General features: G+C 39.6%; 1 protein-coding gene across 8 annotated transcripts in view; it reads left to right on the top strand.

Annotated features, from left to right (window-relative positions):
- Nucleotides 1–6,289, top strand: part of MYCBP2 (MYC binding protein 2) — a 233,182-nt gene extending 226,893 nt beyond the window's left edge. For all 8 annotated transcript variants that reach the window (XM_072976390.1, XM_072976388.1, XM_072976389.1 and 5 more), the window contains 3 exons: nucleotides 2,005–2,112; nucleotides 2,736–2,901; nucleotides 5,479–6,289. In XM_072976390.1, coding sequence (XP_072832491.1) covers nucleotides 2,005–2,112; nucleotides 2,736–2,901; nucleotides 5,479–5,594 — 390 coding nt within the window. In that variant the 3' untranslated portion in view covers nucleotides 5,595–6,289. The remainder of the gene's footprint in view (nucleotides 1–2,004; nucleotides 2,113–2,735; nucleotides 2,902–5,478) is intronic.
- Nucleotides 6,290–19,355: the final 13,066 nt, after the last annotated feature.

Here is a 19,355-nt window from a genome sequence, read left to right as displayed (position 1 = left end):
CGCTCTTAGGCGTAGCCAGGTCTGTCTGGTCGCACTTCTGGACTCCACTCAGGTCCCCCCACCCTGCAGTGTGCCTGCGCTGTTGCGGAAAAATGTGTTACAGCTCGGTGTTACAGCTCAGTTGTGACAGCAACCTGGATCTGAGCAAGAGGCCAAGCAGCACTCGGAGAGTTAGAGAACTCAGGTTTATTATGCCAGCGGGCCCAGAGGAGTTAACAATTCAAGCTCTGAACCCCACCTGTAGGTTTACACAGGCCTTTTATAGGCTGCCAGTTTTACACTTTGCAACATCATATTCAAATAAAGTACAACAGAAGTTAACCAACCAGGAACAAGCTTTGTAGAAATAGACTAATCAGGAGTGAGCTCCATGCAAGGAAGTACTACAAATGGACCAATCAGCAGTTAGGGAAATGGACCAATCACAAGTGAGAGTAATAATCAGGAGTGAAGGAAATAACCAATCAGAAGTGAGTTCAGGGAACCAATAGAATTCTAGATGTAAGTTAGCCGCTTTAGAGGCAAAAAGTGAGAGACAGCCTCTGGGCCACGGAACTGGTCGGTGCTGGGAGGAGAGCAGTGGCCCTGCCTAGGGGTCCTGCAGGTCTTTTTATGGGGCTTCCTGCCTCAGCCTCCCTGCCACCACCATACCACACCATTTGGACGTCTTGCATACATCATCATAGCACTCGTTGCTCTGCGTCACAGTAACTGGTTCTCTTGTCTCTCTGTCCCAGTTGGTAAGTTCCGTGAGGACAAAGACTGTTTTTTCACTACTCTCTCTCCAGTACTTGGCATTTATTAGACACTAAGCTAATTAGGGAATGAATAAATGAATGAAGGAATCAATATATGAAAGATGCATAGTATCCCAAAGTAACAAAAAGAAAATGCAGATAACGAATGAAAGGCTGAGGAGGTAGATGATAGCCAGAAAAGCAGACAGGTCCACACACCCAGGGAAAGCCCTTCAGTGTACATCTGTGAATCGTGTACTGTTAGAAATAGTAAAATATTACTTCTGTGCGTCGGACGTACTAAACATCATCAGTGAACATCATGCTACCACACTGGGTGTCAATCAAAGGTCCAGAAAGGCAAGCAGAGAATCTGGAAAAGTGAAAGAGCTGGAATAGGCCAGGACACATGAAATACTTCTGAGGCCTGATTTAGCTGGTAGATGACTGTTTGTAACCTCTGTATTAATAAAGCCTGTCTTTTGGCCTGTTTTTCAAGTACAGATAAAAGATTTATATTGAATCATCTTACTTATTCCCAATTATGGACATAGTTTTTTGACTATGAGACATACTGTGTTTGCAGATTGCACCAGTTAGAATTGGCCTAAATAATTTTGTGCCCAGGGCAAATGCAAATAAATCATTGTGATAATTTCATTTATTCAAGTATCTGTATTGGATACTGTTGAGTTCCTGCATATAATGTAGTTTTATAAGTATGAGCAGTATTCTGAACAGAATTATCAAATTTGCCTTTCCTTTTAAAAAATTTTTAGATGATCAAAATGGATTTTTTTCTTTCCCATTACCCTCAGGATTATAATTTTATACCAAAGTTTATTTTAGGCATATTTTTAAAGCAGCAGAAGGGAATATGTTATTTAATATTTCAAAATGAGGAAAACTATTCAAACTTTTTACCCTGAAAAAGCATAGTTTCTCTTTACCATTTAATATCCTATTCTTGATATTTATTTGGAATATTATACATTCTTTGATCTTTTTCTTTGACGGTAAGTACAGTGTTTGAACTTACTATGGTGAGCGAGAATCCATTCATGCTTTATTCATGAAGTAGCTTCATTTCTTACCCTGCTGTGCCCTGTGGGCAGTAGCGTGGACACCCACTTGCCATTGCAAGGGACCGTTTAAGAGGCAGTAGTGCTTCCGAAGACCTCTCAAGCTCGCATCTGCTGCACCCATGCTGCACCGCCCACGCAGTGTTTCCTGTTCCTGCTGTTATCTGACTGTGTTCTCTCCCTAGGCGTATTTTGGGGGCGAAGCTCGCTGCGATGCTGAGGCTGGACAAGGGGATGATTATGATCCCAGGGAGCTCATTTGTGGGGCCTGTTCTGATGTGTCCAGGGCTCAGGTGGGCAGAACATTTCATTAGAAAGAACAGTTTAGAAACATTAAACTTACGTTTTTTTAAGTAATAATGTAACTAATATGATGGGGATGGTATAGCAGGTTTTTTCCCCTGTGTTTTCTGATGTTTGTATAGCAGTGTATAATTTATCACTTTGTGCGTATTATTTCTTTTGCATTTTATAATTTCATCTCATAAAATAATCAACCGTATTTTGACAAGTAATAAATTTACTTACTTCCTTTTCTTTAACCTACAGTCACAAACTTTTAAGTTTTCCTGTCTTCAATGAAATCTTCACTATGATTCCATCTATGAGGTTGAGAGATGAAATATTATTAATTTTTTAATTTGGCTAACCAAGAAATGTTCATAAGGATATTAAGTGGCTTGCTTTTTAAATAATAGTAGTTATGATGGAGCTGAGATTAGAACTTGGGGCTTTGTCCAGACATTTTGGGCAAAGGAACACATTTATTCAATTTTTTTAATGTTATGTATCATCAGGTTTTCAATCAGTTTCAAGAGCTATATATACTCTCAAAATACAAGCCGTGTATATGACTGTCTTAAGTATAGTTGAAGTAGACTTGACATAATCTTGTGTCTGTTTTCTTTTGCTGTAGATGTGTCCAAAACACGGCACAGACTTTTTGGAATATAAATGCCGCTACTGCTGCTCGGTGGCTGTCTTCTTCTGTTTTGGGACAACACACTTCTGCAACGCTTGTCACGATGACTTTCAGAGAATGACTAGCATTCCTAAGGAAGAACTACCACACTGTCCCGCAGGTATGCTTTTTGTATTTTTGAATATGATTATGATGATATGGTATCTAGTTCTATCTAATGATCACATGAGGACACTTTGTCTCAAGTGGCAGAAATCCGGTTCAAACCATCCTAAAGAAACAAGGGAACTCCTCGGCCCTTGTAAGGAAGCGTCCTTCTGGGTGAGGTAGAAAGTGAGGTGACCGCGGTGAGTGAAAGGCCCTGAGCTGTAATGAAGCAGATGGCTTGGGGACCGAGAAGGAAGTCAGCTAAGGGTTAGTAGCGTTTCTGTTCAGCCCTGAAGGGCCGTGTGAAGTTTGAAATTATAAACTGATAAGAGAACCATTTAAAGGGATTTTGTGATTTTTTTTTTTAAAAGCCTGGAACCAGCATCATAAAGTGGGCGAGTGATTTGATCTGGAATGGCTGGGATTGGCAGCGTAGTGAGTATCAGAAAGCCAAGGGGATTAAAGAAGCCACTGAGAATACAGGGGAGATAACTGTGGAGGTAAGGGTGACGGAAAGTGAAGATGAAACCAAAAGGAAGCTGAAAAAGTGGGACGAGATCAGGAGGCTGGTGACGACAGTGAGGTCGAATGCCAGGCTTAACAGAAGGGAGAGAAGCGAAGGATAGGCAGATGTGACCACAGAAGAGAATTTTACACAAGATAGATCTGAAATGAGTGCAAATATGTGCAAAAGTACATAAACCACAATGTACAATGTTGTCAAGGCTGGGAAATGCTCTCATTCGTTGCTTATCAAAGTGCGAATAAGCAGAACCCTATGGTGCCTCTCAAAACTGCAAATGTATCTACCCTTTAACACTCCCGTTTCTGGGGATACACCTATATATGAGAGGAAAATAAAAAAGAGCAAATAGACAAGGTTATTCATTGCATCATTGTTAATAGTAATACAAATTTGTGAGCATTGCAAGTATCCAACAGGAGGTTGGTTAAACACTAAATACTCTGCACCATTAAAAAATGAGGGAGACTGAGGATGGAGTTTCTATGTACTGATGCAGAAAGATCTATAGGAGATACTGTTAAGTGAGAGACAAGTTACTGAAGAGTGTATATAGTTTGCTGCCTTTTGTAAGAAAGGGAGAAATGACAATATTTACTCGTATTTATTTCTATTTACATTTTAAAAAAAACTGGGAAGATACACTGGTGTGATTTGCAGTGGGAGATGGTGATACGCTTTATAGTTTATAACATGAATAATTGCCTTTCTCACAAACCTCTGATGACCCGTCCTGGAGCCACATGCCTGCGGTTGTCGGAGGCAGCCCTGACCGCTGCTCTTGTGCCTGTTCGCTGAAACCAGCAGGGGGCTTCTCCCGCTGAGATCCGCTGCCTGCAGTCTGCAACTCACCTTCATGCCTTGGTCTTCCCCTTATATGGAACTTCCCTTATATTTGGCTAGACCAGGCCACCGTTTGTTGTCATTAACAGTAATCATAGCTAACCTTTATTGACGGTTTATACTGTGCCAGGCTAAGAGCTTCATAAACACTAGGCTTTTATCCCTAATGTTTACCTTCTTTTAAGTCAGAGGAGTTTTTAAAGCTGAAAGAGGTAAACTGAGATCTCATTCGCCATCAATCTGGATAACCGTATTCCATCCAATCTCATCATGCTTTTCTCTCAAGTAAAATCAAAATTTACATTTACCGTTTTGGAAACCAGCGGTAGGAAACTAGTGCATAGTTCTGTTCCTTCCTCTCTGTTAATAAGACTCTGCATTCAAGCGTAAGCCCAGCCTGTGTTCCCTGCACAGAGCAGCTCTTCGCTTATAAAGCAGCAGAAATCCTTTTTAAATGATACGAAACAGGTGACATGAGGCCCATTAACATAACAAATCTTTCAAAACATAGAAAAACACAGGTTTTTTTGCACATTTTTAAGCCTAGTTTGATTATTATCTACAAATATGTATCTTCCCCTAAGTGTTTCTTCTGGGTTATGACATTTTGAATTATTTTACCATTCATGTCTTTCAGTTGAGTAATTTCCATTTTTTACTGATCTCCTTTTAGATAGTTTTTAATGTAACACTGATAATCAGTCTTCCCACTTTACCAGTGTCTGCTTTTTCTTCAGAGAAGATAGAAGGATAACATGGCTTATTTACACTTCAGTTTGTTGTTACTTGGAGGAAAGCATTCTATATAAAAGTCCTCATATTTTCTTATCCAGAATAATTTTCTGCTAGACGACAGTGAGAGATTTTTGTGACCATCTTGTTCATTGCTCTTTGCATTAAGATGGTATACCTAATTTACCTATTAATAGAAAAAGATCTATAGCTCAGAGTGGTTATCTTTAGGCAGGATGTCATGGGTAAGGGACCCTGTCCCTTCCTGTTATATGTATCTGGTATGTTGAATTTTTAATGGTGAATGTTTTTACTTTTGTGCTTAGAAGAAAATAATGTTTTATACTTAACTTTGTATTTGCATAACCGTAGTCAAGTTACTTCTTTGAGTAACTTATCAGTGGTTAGTATTTACCTTAGGTTTGTGTGTATGTGTGTCTGTGTGTGTGCGCTTTTAATTGTATTCTTTTGCCTCCTTCAAAATTTACACAGGTCCCAAAGGGAAACAGTTGGAAGGAACTGAGTGTCCTCTCCATGTTGTTCATCCACCCACTGGGGAAGAGTTTGCGCTGGGTTGTGGCGTGTGCAGAAACGCTCACACTTTTTAGAACACTCAGACTCCTTTGTCTACAAAGAGAAAAGTTGCCTTCATCCCCCAGGCGGATGCGGTGAAGTTTAACCTCTGCTCAGGATAAGGACGGGACCATTTTTACATCCATGAAAACTTACCATTCACAGTGCAAGAAGGATGCCAAATACATGTACATAATTCTTGCTGTGGACAGTTTCCCCATTCTTTCAGTTTATCTTCTTTTGAACCAAGACATCAAATTTGTGAGGTGTTTGCATGTGGCCATTACCGTCATTGGCCTGTGAAACATTGGACATTCATAGATAATTGATAACAAAGAATTGCCATGCCCATGGACTACGAATGATGCTGGCTTTCAAGCAAAAAAGAAAAATAATCATTGTTTATTGTATACTGCCTTTTTGTAATCCTGTACAATTGCATCACGGGTGGGGATAAAAAGAGGAATATTCTGGTTTATTTCCTAGACTGTTATTTAAAAAAAAATTGTGTTAGGACAGCATATAAATGTAATAAGTATCACACTGTATATAAAGATATCAATGTTTGTCCTGTATAAGAATTACTAAATTACAAATGCAGTTTCATTTAAACTTCTAGGTTAAGTTTGAGCCTGAAATTTTAATGAAGTGCAATACTGAGTGTGCCTCATTATCTTGCAGCTGTAAACATAATGGAATGTACATGTCAATAAACCACTGTACATTTTTATACAGTGATAAAGTCTAACAAGTATGTAAAGTGTTGCTTGAGAAACAAAATTTAAGTACCTTAATGTAAGGACTAAAACTCTATCCAATTTTCCTTGGAAAGAAATTTGCTAACACAGCACAATCATGACTTTGAGAACTGTTAGGGAAAATAAGAGTAGTAATGAAGTAAGTGAAGTGGAATCTTAATTAAACACTGGATTTATATTCACAAACAGGCATATGCCAGAGATGGAAGAAAACACGTAGGAAATTGACCAACCTCCATCTTATTAACCCCACTTCTTTTAACTTTGCTAACATCAACAAAATCACAAGTCTTTCCTTTATCTATTGTAGACTGTGTGTTTTGGTAGACCTTTTTTACATTTAGCTCATAAAATTGGCAAATTGTTGGTTTATGATGGGTCATAAATCAGATGACATTTATTTCATAGAGCTGACAAAAGTTTTGACCAGTTCTGTTCTAAAGTCCCCAGTTGAAAATATATAATTTGTCAATATACATTATTTTAATGACATTTGTTAAGCATTTGTGAGAAATTTAAAATAATCTTTGCCTTTAAGGGACTTAAAATATAAAGAAAATATCAAATATGAGCACAGATAACTATTTAGAGAATCTTCTAATAAATTGCATAAAATGTCCAAGCCAAATGCTTCAGGGTTTAGGAAAGATTGTTATCGGTGGTTTCTGGTTTTGTCTTTGTTGTTGGGAAGGTTAGGTCAGAGGCCATTTGAGCTGCATCTTGAAGCATAAGTATCATTTCAAGGGCAGACATGTAAAGAAAGGCATGAGGAAAAAGTGTATGTAGAAAATTCTAGAATGTAAAGAACAGTGCAAGTGGTCTAACTTTCCCAGTATTGGAGACCTTACTGGAAGAAAAAAAAATCTGAAGATCACAAAGACTGATCTCTTTATGATGCAATTCTGTGGATCCACTGTATGTACAAGCACAGGGGATTCCTGAGCAAGGAAGGACTTTGAAACAGTACAGAGGTCCCCCTTCATCTAAATAAGATACATCTGACTATCACTGAAAAAGTCACGAATACACTTTATTTTAAAATCTCTCAAAAGAAGAACATTATATAAACTTTCTTTGTATTCCGTGATGGTACCCTAGGGATGCAAGCAATTTTTAATTTCCCCATGTGTCTGAATGTGAGGAGAGTGACTTGTTGTCACTGAAGGCATGTCTGGTGGTTCCACGCCAAGCTGAAAGGTTGCAGGCAGGACTAGTTCAATTTCCACGATCAATGATTCTGGAAGAAACCCTGATACCTTAAGCAGAAAAAGGTTCTGAAGGCACCTGCAGGTTGATCTCCCCTCACATCTCTTTCTGACAAGGGGCCAGTTGAGACCACCTATTCACAAAAGACATTCCAGAATGAACCTTAAGACAACACAGCCTTTTTCTTCAAAACAGTCATTCTACCGTGAGGATGTCTAGCCACAGGTATCAGGAAGGAAGGAGGACACTGCTCCAGACAACCTCTCAGCCCCAGCTTCTCCCTCTCTGCACCTGCTTGGAAAGCTCCGCCTCTCCCTCCTTGTCCAGCCCCACCTTTCGCAGTAATGGTGTTCCATGCCCAGGCCAGTGGGAGAACACTGAGGGCACAGGCTCAGGATTGGCTTTAAATGTTCCCAGAAAACACAAAAGTAGCTCAGAGACAGAAGCAGTTCCCTGGTTTACCCCAGGAATACCGGCTGTGATGAGGCCATTGTGATGTATCTGACTTAAACTCATGGGCCGCAGGATTGAGTGACACTAACTTTGAGAATGCCACCTGGATAGGCAGCGTCTTGGACACCTGAGACCTGTAAAGAATCCCATTTTGTCACCATTACTTTGCTGGCAAATTGAGCAGCTCCGGTGTGTAAGTGGGAATGGAGAAGAGAGAGTAATAGAAACTATCGAGATGGCTTGACTGGCGTGAGCCATCTCAAGTCAATATTCTGGTAATAAAAGTGATAAAGCAACAAAGTCCTATAATATATTCTCACAATGACTCCAATTTATCTTCCTTTATGAGGAAGCTGTTTTTAGTCATATTCCAAGCATCTCAAAATCAGAGAACTTAAAATAGTTTAGGAATAGGTTCTGACAAAGCAGTGAAGGCAGATGGCTTTGGCATGCATTTGGCTCGGGCATCCTGTGCACAGAGGAGTTTTAAATGCTATCTATGCGCAGTGTACCAGGCAGGACCCACAAAGCAGGCATGAGAGCAGGTGTCAGGGAAATCTGGAAAGAAACTTTTCCTGTTATGTTTTCAGGCCTAGGAAAAGCCATTTTTCTTAAGCAGTTTTCTGGCCAGACTGTTGAGATCTAAAAACTCCTTATTCTATCTTAATAAGCTTACTTGAAAAGATACTTGAAAAAAAAAAAGTCAGTTGAAAAGTATGCAGTTTTCTATTTTCATTCACAACGGTTACTGGTTCGCTTTTTTCAAATTTTTCAGTCCAACATCTCTCCCTGGCCACTCGGTCACTGAATTCCACCAGGACGTAGTCACACGTGTTTCTGACGGTGGTGAGATGATGGAACACTGTCACCTGTTTTCTGGAAAACTGCTAATAGTACTTAACGAGAGCTGAAACCGAAACCAGAAGACTTGGGTTTGAGTCCCGACTCTGCCTCTGTCTTGGCTGTGTGACCTGGAGTCAGCCGCACAGCCTGACTCAGCCACCGCTTCTTAGGAGTAATAATACCTAATCAAAATCAGTTGAGGGAGTCCTTATAAATTGCTTCATCCCACAATAGAGCATTCGGCGAAAGGGCAGAGTGTAGGAGAGAAGAACATTATTCAACACCTCTTCAACAGCAAGCACTGAATTGTAAGCGTTTTATTTAATCCTCCTAGCAGCTCTGCAGGGTAAAACATTCTTAATCTCATTTCAGCAGATGACTTTAAAGGCTTAGAGACCTTAAAGAATTTGTATTAAATTCTAGCTGATCTAATACAGATTTGGCTGAAAAAAAAAACCTGCAATATGAATCCAGATCTTTCTGTGTCTCAAACCCAAACACTTCTTACCCCCATCACGATGTTACTAACTGCATCACCAACTGGTCCAATGAAAAGAAGTAACGTATGAAATGGTAACTGGACACCAGTCACACGGGCAAGATTGCAAAGGGAACAAGAGAGGATTTGCCTCGAGGACTGTGCAGGGTAGATCCGGAGGGGTGGGGCTCCTGGATCCCTCCTGGGTTGGGGGACAGTTAGCTGACAGCCTGCGCTGCTCCACCTGTGGGATCCGCCACAGCACTGAATCCAAAGGCGCACTCTTTCCCCCACAGCCCTTGCCAGAGACAGAACAAGGCAGGGTCCTAGGGCTTGGCTGTTCCTGCCCAAGGAAGGGATCCTTTCCGGGCAATCTTTGCACCAGGACTCAGGCTAGTCGAGGGAGGCATCTTTAGAGCTGTGCTGCAGCCAGAGGCTTTTCCTGCCCAGTACTCCTTCTCCCTGTCCTTTTGGAGACGCCAAACCGGTGTGGCCATCTGAAGGCTCTCCCTGCCCACTCCTGCTCCCTCACGCCTTGATCTTTCATAGGCACTGCCCCCACAGATCTCTTGCACATCTAACTTTATCTTGGCATCTGCCTCCTAGAGGACATGTGCCTTCTGACACAGAAGGATAATACATTTTAAATGACTTACGTTTGCTTCATGTCACAAATGATACAAGGTACCTTAGGAAAAAATGCATGGACTATAAAAGAAATACTGAAGGTAGTTACAGTGAAGAAAAATTACGAGAGAAAATAAAAGCCAAGGTTAGAGGAGTGTGTCCAGTAAGTAACCATACAGTCTCACACAGTCACCAGAGAGAAGGCCATCGACTTCGCAATATACGTTCGTCAGCTAACAAAGCAGGGCAAGAGGCATGTTCAGTTGCATTTTCTTAAAAAGAGCACAGCAGGTATTCGAGCCTAGTTTTGAAGGATGGGTAAGTTTTGACCGGCACAAATGAAAAGGGCACTCCAGGGAGAGTGAGTGGTGGAAACTAAGGCACTGATGTGTTCCTCAGTTCCTCAGCGGAAGTAAGCAGTTTCACTTCATTAATTCATTTAATAAGTGGTTGAGCACCTGTCCAGCATCCACACTTGACAGTACATGCTCATGAGGATGGGAATTGGGTCTGGTTGCTTAGTAACCACGACTTACAACTGGAAGGTGCCTGATGGATGAACCGTACGTGTGGCGCTGTGCCAAGGGCTAGGGATGAGATGGTCACAGAACACACATACAGAACCATGTAAGGAGCACAATGTTATTAAGAACTACAATCAACATTTTCTAAAGGTAAGCGAGAACACCTGTTGAGGGCTTACAGCGGCCAAGCACTGTGCAATGCAAGGGTGTGGCAGGCATAATAACAGCCCCTCACAGTGCCCACATCCTCATCCCCAGCAGACATGAATATGTCGCCTTGCATGGCAGAAAGGACTTTGCAGATGTGATTAAGGGTACAGACCTTGAGATGCGGAGGTTTTCCTGGATTAACTTGGTGGGCTCAAAAGGATCACAAGAGTCCTAATTTGGGAAAGAGGAGGTGAGGAAGGTCAAGGTCAGAGGAGGTGCAATGAGAGAAGCAGAGCTCAGAGACAGAGACTTGAAGACCCTACACTGTTGGCTTTGAAGATGAAGGAAGAGGCTTTGAGCCAAGGAATGCAGGCAGCCTCAAGAAGTTAGAAAAGACAAGAAAACTCATTTTCACCCATAGCCTCCAGAAGGAATTCAGCAATGTCAAGACCTTGATTTAAGTTGGACTTCAGACCTCCAGAAATGTACAATAATAAAATTATGTGGTTTCAAGCCACTAGGTCTGTGGTAGTAGGAAACAAATATAGTGGACTTGACATGGATTATGACATTTTCATCTTCCACGAATCTCTGAACTCCGATTTTCCCTCTGCAGAAGAGGCAACAACTAGCCCAAGGTTTTGCAAAGCATTGGCAGCAGGGGGGTAGGATATAGCTCAACTAGTAGAGTGCATGCTTAGCATGCACAAGGTCCTGGGTTCAATCCCCAGTACCTCCTCTAAAATAAAAATAAATAAATAAATAAACCTAATTACCTCCCCCACCACCAAGAATTGGCAGCAGAACACAAAGAATTTAAAATATCTCAATAATTTTCTAAAATTGCTTACATATTGAATTGATAATATTTTGGATATACTTGGTTAAGTAAAATATAGTATTAAAATTAAATTCATCTGTTCCTTTTTACCTTTTTTTTTAATATGACTTTTAGAAATTTTTAAATTACATATGTGGCTTGCATATGTTTCTAAATAAACAGTTCTGGCCTAGACTCTCATTCTAAACTGTTTGGATTTTATCACCCACCTTTGGATTTTTTGGAGGAAGAGCCACGTGCTTCAGGAAGATAAAGCAGGGATGGAGTCAAGGGCAGTGTGAAAGACAGTGTCTTTCACACTGCCCCAGGACAAGACCAGTCGGGAAGCTAAGACTGTGGTCTCAGGAAGAATCGATAAAGGTTCTTGTCCGTCTCAAATCAGACTTCTTTCCTTTGAGGCGTCTACAGTCTAACCCTAGTTAGAGTTGAGTTAAAACACAAAGAGATGGCTTAAAATGAAATAGTTTCATTGGGCTAATTTGTCTGATAGGGAGATGTGTGCTGGAGCAACTCAGAGGAGAAGTGGAGTTTTTGAGACAAGACATCACGGAGGAGTGTGTCCTCGCTTGTGGAGCTGAAGCCAATAGCAACAGTAAGAGCGGTGCAGCTAACGCTTCCTGGGCCTTTGCTGTATGCCTGCGACTGACATACACGCTTCACATGCATTAACTCATTTAATTCTAATGATATCTCTATGTGGTAGGTATAATAATAATAAGGAAGGAAACTGAAGACACAAAGAAATTTAGTAACTTGTCAACGCTCATATATCCTAAAGGCAGAACCAGGATCAAAACCTAACCCATGACTCAGGTCCACACCTTCTCCATCACACTCTGGAGCAGCGCTTACTGAGCAGTGGAGACTTACGGATCTCAAGTTTGCAAGACCCAAGTAGGTCCTGAGGAGATGAGAGTTCCTCTTCCTGTGGGGAACACCAAACTGGGGGACCTGAAAGGAAAAAGCTTCAGAGACAGGAGAGGAATTGGGGAAAGAGAAAAAGAGGTCAAAGTGTGGGAAAGAACATGTGGGCATCCCTTTTATAAAACCATAAGTCTAGAAAACCCTTCCCTTGTATGATTCAGAGGACTGACTAAGGTAGAATTAAAAGTTCTGTTCCTCCCCAACTCAACTGCTCCTCGGAGATCTACCTGACCTCAGAAAAGAACCTCATGCCTCATTCTCACAGTAAGATCTGTGATTGATCTGTCAACTCAGAAGACAGGAAATCAAAAAGAGGCAGTCATCATGCCCACTCATTTTCCTGGAGCTCCATCCAAGACAGACCCATCCCCAGGGGTGATACACCACCCCTGTGTCACCTGGCAGAGTGATGCTCGGCTAGTGGCAGCTATGGAGAAGAAGCCACCCCCAAACCCCGCTCCCAGATACAGGACACGGTGGGACCAAATTCCATAATCACCCTCCAGTTAAAGGGAAGTATCATTTGAGACCTAAGGAGGAGGATTTCCAAGTCGAGTTTGCACCGATAAGGAGTTTTGGTTGCAAGCAGAAGAAAGCAAATTCAAAATAACTTCAGCAAGCAAGAAAAAATGCAGTTGCTGGGAGACCTCTGAGTCTCGAGACTCGAGTAGAACCAGGGCTGTGGCTGGGGCTTCGTATCTCCTCTAGATCCTCTCTCTGCGTGTCTTCTGCACTTCTTCCTTAGCACTGCAGAGAACCTTTCTCTGCTTTCCAGACCACGTGGTAGAAAGTGATCACCTACAGCCCCTGGGTTTCTGTGTTACAAGTCCAAACGCCCAAGGAAGGGACTACTCTCCTTCTGTATTAATTCCAAACTCCTAGGGGAGAGGACTGTCTTAGCTTGAATGATGTGTCCATTTCTGGACCAGTCCATCCCGTTCACCTCTTAGGATCCTCCCTCCCCTGCAACATTTAACTGCCCATCTACTCCCCATGACAGATTTATTTTAGTTACAACATGGCTCAAGTCCAGGACATCACACTATGTAATACAAACATAAGCCCTGCCCTGTCACGTTCTTTCCTTCTTCTAAGAAACATTTACCAAGCCAGGAACTGTTCTAGGAGCCTAGGATCCGGGAACAAACCAGACTAAGACTCACGTTTTCATGGTGCTTACATCCCAACTGGGACGTTACAAACAACAGACATAACAATATATAACACACTAGGATGTGATATGTGCTGTATGAGAAAGGAAAAAGAGGTCAAGGGGGCTCCGGAGTCTTATAGTCACTGTTTTGTTCTGGTTTTGTTTATTTTTTTGGTTTTGGTAGTACATTGTTTAATTTGATTAACTGATATTTCTTTTTGAATTTTTGCATCTATTTTCATACAGGAAATGAGGCGACAGTTTTCTTTTCTTTTCCATATTTGGTCTGGGAATCATGGTTTCACTAGTGTCATAAAATGACCTGGGCAGCTTCTCCTCTTCATCCTTTCTCTCAAACAACTTGTAGAAGAAAGGATTAACTCTTACTTGGAAGTGTGGCAGGGCCCACCTGTAATTCCATCTGGGCCTAGGGTTATTTGGGAGGAAAAGGCTTTGCTATTTACCTCAATGCTTATTGATCTATTCAAATTCTCTACTTTTTCCTGCCAATGTTGGCATTTTAGATTTTTCTAGGACTTTATTCATTGCGTCTAGGCTTTCTACTTTATTAGTCAATAATTTGCAACAAACTTTATTCAAAATATCTGTAGTGGCTCTATTTTCCTCCCTTTTTAAATTCTGTATTTTGTCAACTTGCAACTTTTCTTTTTTTTAATCAACCTGACCAGAGTCTGACCAACCTACCTTATTCACTTTTATTTGAACCAGCTTTTGTTTTTGACAAAATCTTCTCTATTTATTGTTTTCCTGTTTTATTGATCCTGGCCCTTCTCTGCTGCTTATCTACTACGATATGACAAACCACTCAACACTTACTGGACTGAAACAGGTGTTCGTTATTGTCTCTCGGGGTTCACTGAGCGATGCTCCATGAGGCTTTGTTTTCTCATGACGTGGTAACTGGGTCTTCTGACACTCTGTGCTAAGTGGAAGCTTCCCAAGAGCCCAAATAAACGCCGTAAGGTTCTTACAACGTAGCCTCAGAAGTTTTAAAACGCCACTTCCGCCTCATGCTAATGGTGAAACAAATCACCAAGGCAAGACCGAGTTCAAGGGCAAGGAAACTGAGAATGTGAGAAGCAGCATTTGACCATGAGAAAGGGAAGCTTAAGTGGTAGCCACCTTGTAAACGACATTATATTATCCTTCATGATGTTCTGAATTTTCTTTTCTGATGTGCTGCTTTTCTTTTTATTTTGATTTATTGAGTTAAATATTTGGCTTTCATTGATTATACTTGTTTCTGGGTAACTATATTTAAAATTATGAATTTCTAAGTGTTGATACATTTTTCACAAATACTTACTATATACATGGTATTTTCACTATCATACAAGAAAAATTTTCTTAATCCCTGTTGTTATTTACTTTCTAACCCACATATTATTTTAACTTTGTTATTTAATTTCCAAACAAATGGCATTTTTAGCTCTCCTTTTGTTGTTTATTTTTAACTTTATTGCATTCTGGTTTACAAACATTGTATGATGCTGATTGACCTTTAGGAATTTAAGTTTTCTTTTGTGGCCTAATATGCAGTCTATTTCCTAAAGTGTTTTGTTTCTCTACAGACTTTTTGCAGTATAAAATTCTATATATCTCAGAGCTTAGAGGTACTAATTGCATTATTCAGATCTACAATGATTCTATTTATATTTTGCTTGCTTGCTCTACCAGTTTCTGAGATGAGTGGGTTAAAATCTTACTAAACTACAGTAGTTGATTAATCTCTCTCTTCCTACAGTCCTGTCAGTGCTTTGGAGTTTTGTACAGTAAGATGCATATGTATTCATGATATGATACCATCTTCTTACTCTGTTACCTCTTTTATTAGTACTCTTACTTTTATTTTTTTTTATTTTTTTTTTACATTTTTTATTGATTCATAATCATTTTACAGTGTTGTGTCAAATTCCAGTGTTCAGCACAATTTTTCAGTCATTCATGCACATATACACACTCATTGTCACATTTTTTTCTCTGTGATTTATCATAACATTTTGTGTATATTTCCCTGTGCTATACAGTGTAATCTTGTTTATCTGTTCTACAATTTTGAAATCCCAGTCTATCCCTTCCCACCCTCTACCCCCCCTGGTAACCACAAGTCTGTATTCTCTGTCCATGAGTCTTTAGATTCCACATATGAGCGATCTCATATGGTATTTTTCTTTCTCTTTCTGGCTTACTTCACTTAAAGTGACATTCTCTAGGAGCATCCATGTTGCTGCAAATGGCGTTATGTTGTCGGTTTTTATGGCTGAGTAGTATTCCATTGTATAAATATACCACCTCTTCTTTATCCAGTCACCTGTTGATGGACATTTAGGCTGTTTCCATGTTTTGGCTATTGTAAATAGTGCTGCTATGAACATTGGAGTGCAGGTGTCATCCTGAAGTAGATTTCCTTCTGGATACAAGCCCAGGAGTGGGATTTCTGGGTCATATGGTAAGTCTATTCCTAGTCTTTTGAGGAATCTCCACACTGTTTTCCATAGTGGCTGCACCAAACTGCATTCCCACCAGCAGTGTAGGAGGGTTCCCCTTTCTCCACAGCCTCTCCAGCATTTGTCATTTGTGGATTTTTGAATGACGGCCATTCTGACTGGTGTGAGGTGATACCTCATTGTAGTTTTGATTTGCATTTCTCTGATAATTAGTGATATTGAGCATTTTTTCATGTGCTTTTTGATCATTTGTATGTCTTCCTTGGAGAATTGCTTGTTTAGGTCTTCTGCCCATTTTTGGATTGGGTTGTTTATTTTTTTCTTATTGAGTCGTATGAGCTGCTTATATATTTTGGAGATCAAGCCTTTGTTGGTTTCACTTGCAAAAATTTTCTCCCATTCCGTAGCTTTTCTTCTTGTTTTACTTCTGGTTTCCTTTGCTCTGCAGAAGCTTGTAAGTTTCATTAGGTCCCATTTGTTTATTCTTGCTTTTATTTCTTCTAGGAGAAAATTTTTGAAATGTATGTCAGATAATGTTTTGCCTATGTTTTCCTCTAGGAGGTTTATTGTATCTTGTCTTATGTTTAAGTCTTTAATCCATTTTGAGTTGATTTTTGTATATGGTGTAAGGGTGTGTTCTAGCTTCATTGTTTTACATGCTGCTGTCCAGTTTTCCCAACACCATTTGCTGAAGAGACTGTCTTTATTCCATTGTATATTCTTGCCTCCTTTGTCGAAGAAGAGTTGACCAAAGGTTTGTGGGTTCATTTCTGGGCTCTCTATTCTGTTCCATTGGTCCATATGTCTGTTTTGGTACCAATACCATGCTGTCTTGATGACTGTAGCTCTATAGTATTGTCTGAAGTCTGGGAGAGTTATTCCTCCAGCCTCTTTCTTTCTTTTCAGTAATGCTTTAGCAATTCTAGGTCTTTGATGGTTCCATATAAATTTTATTATGATTTGTTCTAGTTCTGTGAAATATGTCCTGGGTAATTGGATAGGGGTTGCGTTAAATCTGTAGATTGCCTTGGGCAGTGTGACCATTTTAACAATATTGATTCTTCCAATCCAAGAGCATGGAATATCTTTCCATTTTTTAAAGTCTTCTTTAATTTCCTTCATCAATGGTTTATAGTTTTCTGTGTATAATTCTTTCACCTCCTTGGTTAGATTTATCCCCAGATATTTTATTACTTTGGGTGCTATTTTAAAGGGGATTATTTCTTTACTTTCTTTTTCTGTTGATTTATCGTTAGTGTAAAGAAATGCAACTGATTTTTGAACATTAATTTTGTAACCTGCTACCTTGCTGAATTCTTCAATCAGCTCTAGTAGCTTTTGTGTGGACCTTTTAGGGTTTTCTATATATAGTAACATGTCATTACTCTTACTTTTATTAATGCATCTTTTCCTTTATGATATTATTTGGTTTAACTTCTATTTCATCAGCTATTAGAATTATTACCAAAATTTTCTATTTACTCATTTATTTTCATTTCTATGTATACTTCCCATATAGTTATTTTATATGTATATGTTTGTGAAATCGATACAAAAGGATTATTTAAAAACTAGATGAATATGAAAAACAGGTTAGAAAATTTGGGAGTGTACTTTTCAAGAGCTGGTATTAAACTCTAGACTGGAGACAGAAAATCAGTGAGTTAGAAGATAATATGTAATATAGCAAAGAGAGACAAAGAGATAAAAATGTGAAAGGGCAGTTAAAAGAAATAGAGGATGAATTGAGAGGAGTGAGATGAATTCCTTAAGACCAAAACAAAGGGATCAGCAGGAAAAGACTATATGAAGAGACAGGGACTTGTACAGGGACAAGGGATGAATTTGCAAGAGAGGTTGTAACTAAGATTCCTGCAAAAGCAATTCAGTCCTTTTGAAAACTTTTGAATGGTTGGCCTAGGGAACAGGGCGATGACAGTAAACTAATCTGTCTTAGCTTGAGCTCTGAGTTAAGTGGGAGAAAAAACACTTTTTGAGAATTCATAATTATGGACCTGCCCTCACACAGGTTGGGGTTTGAATTTATACTCTCATGACTGAAGAATTGAGAAGTTAAGAAATTATTATAAAAAGCTGTTCAAGGATAGTAATACCCTGCAGCATCTGGCAGAAGCAAGCAAACAAACAAAAAAACCCTCTCTGAGTGAGCCTCAACCAGGTTGCACAGGATTTCTATAGCTAAAGCTTCACAGAAGATGAGCTCACAATCCAAAATCCAAAAAAAAAAAAAAAATACATAACAAATCAGGATTAGATCCTCAATTATTTAATATGGTTAAAATGATTAAAGAAAAAAAGAAAGTATTGAAAACAAGAGGAGAGAACATCAGGAAAGAACTGGCAGATGTGAAATCAAATTTTTAGAAATAAAAAATACAGGCAGAGACTGACTTAGCAGACTAAATAGAGCTGAAGAAAGAAGTAATGATTTTGAAGACAGATTTGAGGAAATCAGAAAGGTCTCAGTACAGAAAAAGTAAAAATAAAATAGAGGAAAAATTATGAAATTAAGGGATATGGGAGGCAAACCTCCATGCAGAAAAATTTCAAATAATTATTTAGATAGTCTCACCTCAGGGGATAGAGCGTAACTTCCCAACCGTTTAATGTGAGCGGTACTTTGTGACTTCCCTCAAAAGAGTATAGTGAAAAGGGAGGAAAAAAGTAACTTACATTAGAGCATCTTGACTTCAACCTCTAATTAATGGTAACATCAACACAGGCAAGTCCTTCGACAGCACATACTCTTGATATGATATGATGAGAATGGTACTTTATATATTTGTGGTCTTCCTCTGAAACACCCATAACCTCAGTTTAGTCATGAGACAGACCCCAATTAAGGAATATGCTACAAGATACTGGAACAGTACTCCTAAAAACTATACAGGTCATCAAAACAAGGAGTTACAAGATGGTGTTTAAGAAACAATTTCAATACAACCTGTCTATCCTGATCAATGGAATGCCAAGGAGGGGGCGGTAGTGAGAACAGCCCATCTCCAGTGCAGGGGGTACACTGTCTATGGGGAGTTTAAAAACAATAATAAATCTGATTAAATGTTGGTTTGCTTTTTATAATCACATGCACTGGCAATTCTAAACAGATTCACTAATAAAATATTCTTCCTGCTGGACTAGATTCTCCACAGCCACCCTCTCCCTTCCACTGGCAATGCCACTGATCTTGACTAATATAACTGATAAATTTAATTAAATATTGACCGATTTAAAAATAAGGACAGGTTTCTTTTTTCAAAAAGGTGAAATAAAATCTTTAAATAATAACAAGAGAGGAAAAGGGGGCACTGGATAGGTAAAATGTGCCAAGATCTATCCTTGTCTTCTTC

This window comes from Vicugna pacos, chromosome 14 (genome assembly GCF_048564905.1).
Source record: "Vicugna pacos chromosome 14, VicPac4, whole genome shotgun sequence".
Classification (NCBI taxonomy): domain Eukaryota; kingdom Metazoa; phylum Chordata; class Mammalia; order Artiodactyla; family Camelidae; genus Vicugna; species Vicugna pacos.
This window is presented reverse-complemented; position numbering and strand designations above follow the sequence as displayed.